Source organism: Triticum dicoccoides, chromosome 4A (genome assembly GCF_002162155.2).
Source record: "Triticum dicoccoides isolate Atlit2015 ecotype Zavitan chromosome 4A, WEW_v2.0, whole genome shotgun sequence".
In the NCBI taxonomy this organism is placed as follows: domain Eukaryota; kingdom Viridiplantae; phylum Streptophyta; class Magnoliopsida; order Poales; family Poaceae; genus Triticum; species Triticum dicoccoides.
Window position 1 is genome coordinate 643,674,726 of NC_041386.1, and position 5,320 is coordinate 643,680,045.

The 5,320-nt window shown below is 43.5% G+C and overlaps 1 protein-coding gene across 2 annotated transcripts in view; it reads left to right on the forward strand.

Annotated features, from left to right (window-relative positions):
• LOC119287648 overlaps positions 1-1,934 on the forward strand; it is a 4,421-nt gene extending 2,487 nt beyond the window's left edge. Inside the window, exons 4-7 of one of the 2 annotated variants that reach the window (XM_037567224.1) lie at positions 152-669; positions 800-901; positions 1,161-1,451; positions 1,532-1,934. In XM_037567224.1, the coding sequence (XP_037423121.1) occupies positions 152-669; positions 800-901; positions 1,161-1,451; positions 1,532-1,834 (1,214 nt within the window). In that variant the 3' untranslated portion in view covers positions 1,835-1,934. The remainder of the gene's footprint in view (positions 1-151; positions 670-799; positions 902-1,160; positions 1,452-1,531) is intronic. The other variant, XM_037567225.1, reaches the window with a different exon arrangement.
• Positions 1,935-5,320: the final 3,386 nt, after the last annotated feature.

Below are 5,320 nucleotides of genomic sequence, written 5' to 3' on the forward strand. Positions count from 1 at the left end.
CACACTGCTCAAATTTCTGCCCCAAGAGCATTCTCTGCAACGGGAGTTGGAAGAAGTGGTACAAGCAGTGCCCACAGTGCTCAAGTTACTCGCCTAGTAGAGCCAACTGTCAATGCACCAAGGCCACACCCTGAAGTGGGAGCTGGAAGAGGTACAAGCAGCACTCACACTGCTCAAATTTCTGCCCCAAGAGCATTCTCTGCAACAGGAGTTGGAAGAAGTGGTACAAGCAGTGCCCACAGTGCTCAAGTTACTCGCCTAGTAGAGCCAACTGTCAATGCACCAAGGCCACACCCTGAAGTGGGAGCTGGAAGAGGTACAAGCAGCACTCACACTGCTCAAATTACTCACCCAGTAGAGCCAACTGTCGGTGCAGCAAGAGCATACTCTGCAGCAAGAACTGGAAGAGGTACTAGCAATGCTCAGTCTGCTCAAATTACTCGCACCGTGGAGCAAACTGTCAGTGCACCAAGAGTATACCCTGCGGCAGGAGCTTCAAGCAATGCTCACTCTGCTCAAATTACGTACCCTGCCACTGCAGGTGGCTACCTCCCGGAGCCCGATGCGCCGGAGGGGGCCACGGTGTACGTCGGGAACCTACCCTACCACATTGACAATGAGAGACTCAAGCTAAGCTTCCAAGGTGCTGGGGTCGTCCTGTTCTCAAAGGTGAGCTTTTTAGCTCTTCATTGTCTGTCCACACAACTATACGTGAAAAAATGCCTCAAATTACTGTTGGGATGCAGCTTGTAGGTTATGTTTTTCTTTCTTTCTGTTCTAAAATGCATGAAATGTGCAGGTCATTTATGACAGAGAAACAGGCCAGAGCCGTGGATTTGGGTTTGTCACCATGAGTACTGTTCAGGAGGCTGAGAAGGCTGTGAGGATCTATCATGGCTCTGTGAGTATACTGTGCAACTTGATGGGGCTAGTCTTTTAATTCAAGCCAGCTTAATCATCCTTTTCTCATTCTGTTAGTATCGTATACTAGCTCATTCATTCGTAGGTGCTATGCAGCATGTACATGAGAGTGTTCTTTAATCTAAGTTATTTTTTTGAGCCTGTAGGAATGTGTCATGCGTTGTTTAGTTCATATTGCTAAAGACTAGAAACATTTTGCATTGGGCTTCGCTGATTAACCTTTCGTGTGGACATTACAGGGGATGTATGGCAGGCCTCTGACTGTAAAAATCGCAGCTCCTAGAGGAGGCGCCCGGGTGGATGCCCCTCGCCGTCAATCCGGTTCCCCACTCAGAATATTCGTATGCAATCTGCCGAGTCAAGTGGACAACTCTCGGCTGGAGGAGCTGTTCAGCAAGCATGGCAAAGTGGTTGATGCAAGAGTTGTCTATGAGCGCCGAGAAGGGGCCTCGTGTTCGAGGGGATTTGGCTTCGTCACAATGGCGACCGACGAGGAATCGTACAAGGCGATACGCGCCCTCAACAAGCAGGTCAGTGTGACGGTTGGTTGGTTTGAGTGTCAACTTGAGTTTCGGTTCGGGAATCTGGTTCTCACTTTGCATTTCTGCAGATTCTGGAGGGAAATGCCCTGGGAGTGAAGGTTGCAAGGGAGCGGGCAGACCCAGTCTGCCTCCCTCTTAGCAACCGGATTCCTCCTCAGAATGCTGTCAGTCCAAACCAACACGCACATACTTCGGTTGGAGCCTCGCTGAATGTAGCGCCAACTGTCAGTGCCCCAAGAGCATACCGTATAACAGGAGCTAGAAGTAGTACAAGCAATGCTTCCACTGCGCAAGTTACTCACCGACTAGACCCAACTGTAAATGCACCAAGGCCGGGAGAATATGGGATGCTCCCTCCCCCTAGTAGCTAGTTGATTGGCCTTTGCTCTTTTACCTAATTGTTCCTCTATGGGCCCCAATGCCTATGCACTATACTCCTCAGAAGCCAGTATATAGAATATTTGTCCTCAATTTCCTGTTGCTCTCACAGAAATGTGAATGGAGTACAAGGATATACATGGACCTCGAGCCTGCCTAGATTATTGAGTTTGAGAGCATGAACCCTACATTGTTCTCAAGTTTGAGCCTTGTTGAAGAAATGCGCTACTTGCGATGGAACATATTTGAGACATATTGTTGATTGTTGGCAGTGGGAACATTATAAAGAAGCATCCACACCAGTATGCTTGGTTAACTCATGCTTCACACTTCCACAGGATCAATGGCAATCTAAATAGCAGCAGTACTACCAATGGCCCTGCAAGGAAATGCCCTGGTAAGCTGTTTCATAATTCTGTTCATGTTCACATTGAGAATTTAGGAGTGTTGGTCAGGAAGCTTGGTATCTGAATCTCAAATCTGCGCCGATACAACAGTAGTCCTGTGCCCAACCAGTTCCATACCGATGCACATTCACCTTGAACCTTGAACTATCTATATCTATATCTCTTTGTGCAAAATAGGGCTGAATGTAGTCTAGGAAAGGAACATGTGCTGCACCATTTTCTAGTTTTACCATAATGAATGTTGCAATGTCAGAGATTCCCTCTAGTGAGATCCTGGTACACTCTAAGGCGCATAAGCCAAAATTTGAAAGCTTGATTTGTGGTAAAGTAAGGTTCTTAACTAATCTTGATTCGATATGTGCTCCTTGTGAGCTATTCTGAGAACAGTACGTGGTTATTTTACTACAGAAGGTCAAACTGAACCTGCAGAAGGTCATGAAACTTAGATACTCTTACCTCGGCCTGGAACTTGCTTGGATGCAGAATAACTTAGGTGTATATGTTGAAGTGAATCAAGTGATAGGGGTAATTAACCTATCTAGTGTCACAATTTCATCTTAAGAAATGTCCATTACTTCATGCCCTGTTAAAGGCTTATCTAAAGAACAGCCTACGAACATAGCCAGTTTGAAACCTGCATGACATAGATGACATAAAGTACCAAAACTAGTATAAATTTGAAACTATCGTATGAATTAAGACTAGGATCATAAGAAGGCATTACGGCAAAGTTTCAGTGTAATGTTGCAGCAGTGACTATATATTATTGAATTGATGAAGCATTTGTCCTTGCACACAAATACAAACATCACCTCCTGCAGTAGGTCAGTAATCATGCATAATACGTAGTTTCCTAGCTGGTGATCGCATCTTGGTATCCGATGCTTTTGTATTGCATGATATTTTCAGAAATAGAGCCTCGAGTCTTGTTCTAACTAGATAATTTTATATTGAAGCTGTCATGATGGCTGGATGTATGCCGAGGAAGATTTTGTTTAATGAGGTAAAAAGCTGGAACCATTTTAAAGAAAAGCATGATGGCTGTTGTGTATGAGCACTACTTGTTGGAAAGAAGAATATACTGCTCACCCTATACACCAAGTCGTTTGTAGATACTATATGTTTCATCGTATTATCACCCTAAGAACAAGTACATGTTCTCTATTCTGTTAATCTAGAAAGTCCGATCAGGTGTTGCCTTATACTGCAAACAATTCTATTTGTATCAAAATTCTACGAATATTTCATACCATTTGAATAAAAGAATAGCGAACCAACCTGTGGTTGGATGGTTAGAAGGACAGTGGTATCCTCAGCCCACCAGGGCTCATGTCCTGGTGCTCACATTATTCTTGAATTTATTTAAGGATTTCCGGCGATGTGTTTTCAGTGGGTGGAGACGTCCCGTGGCGACTTCGTAAATCTCAAGATGATATGCTGGCTCATAGGGGTAGGGTGTGCGTGTGCGTTTATAGGGATGAGTGTATGCGCGTATGTATGAGTGCTTGTGTTTGTGCTATGTTAAAAAAAAGAATAGACGGGCGCAACATCGCGCACCATTGATGATCTAGTTTATTAAAATAACAAACTCTAGTCTTGAATTTACAAACAAACCCTCATATCCACTTGTGATAAAATTCTATAATAGAAACCCTAGAAGCTCCTCTCTTTTCTTGCGAGAAATCCTAGATGCTCCTCTATGCATATATAAACTACATATGTGCAAAAATGCCATGTCCAGTACAATATTTTCCAATCAAAGTAAGTTCCATTTACTGTCTATTTGAGAAATAAATTCTTAAATATATCCTGTCACCTTCTAATAAAATCACGATCATTTATGGAGATGCTTCAAATACCATCTTTGCTTTATGTATTATGAATATGGGGTCGGGCGTGACCACGAGCGCAGTCAGCCACCAAGGAGGGATTGTTTGTTAGGAATCTTGAAGTGTATTACCTTGAACTTAAAGTTAAAATGGCATTGCATAGGTAAATTTTTTCGAAAGGTTCCAAATTTCCTCCATCTCCCATCGGGGTTCAAACTGGCTTCCATGTGATGTTGGGTTAGATACTGCCATCCTTGCCACGTTTTCCCTCTCTTGTTATTTTTTGCAAGAAAATGCAAAAGCCCTGCGTCTAGAACTCTAGATACATTGATAGAAAGAAATGTTTGTACAAGCTCTAAGAAGGGAAACACCCCGTAACTACAAATTACAATTTGATGCCTCCCGATGCTAGAAATTGCCACCAGCGGAAGCAACACCACCATACCCCTCACGCCCATCATCATCCATTCCCTGGCATGCAACTTAAATGTGTCAAGTAGGGGCGCTAAGATAATTGTGCATTGTGAAAGATGATCGTGTTTCGATGCTTCCAAGCTCTTGATTCTTTCATCATAGACCACCTTCATCTCCCCGACCTCCGCCCTCCTCTCCTCGCCTCCCTCCTCTCCTTCATTTCTTTGATCTCCAATGTGGCCCTTTCAACGGCCATGTCCTTTCTTATTGCTATATGATGTTGCCCAATGATTCCTTGTAGTCATTATATCCTCCCTTCTTCAACTTCTTCTTGCCTTTCTTCCTCCATTGAGCCTATTGGTAGTATCCAAGTTGGAAGTGGGGTTCTTTTTCACTCCTTGATACTTGATGCATCATCGTCGGTGGTCAACTTGTAAAGCATTTCCAACCGAGCTATGCAGTTTCTTCGTATTTGGGATTTTGTTGATGAGGCAGTTCTTCCATTTCTCCATATTGCGAAGGTCCACCCAACAATGGTGTAAACCGAATACATTGCCTTTCTTTGCTTTGCCCTTGTACAATTCTTGAGCAAAGTTGAGCTACATACCACAACTGTGAAAATAAGTTAGCCACCAATGCATACAAGAGATGAAGAAAAAATTGATCAATGCAAATAAAGAATCACCTTATTATAGGCATTTGTACCACTTGGATTGAGACTCTCAACAAATATCAAGCATGCCGACCACTTTTGACACGCCACGAGACTTGTGATCGATGGATGACACCCTTATTGTTGGCCTTGAAGTACTCATAGATACACTCTAAA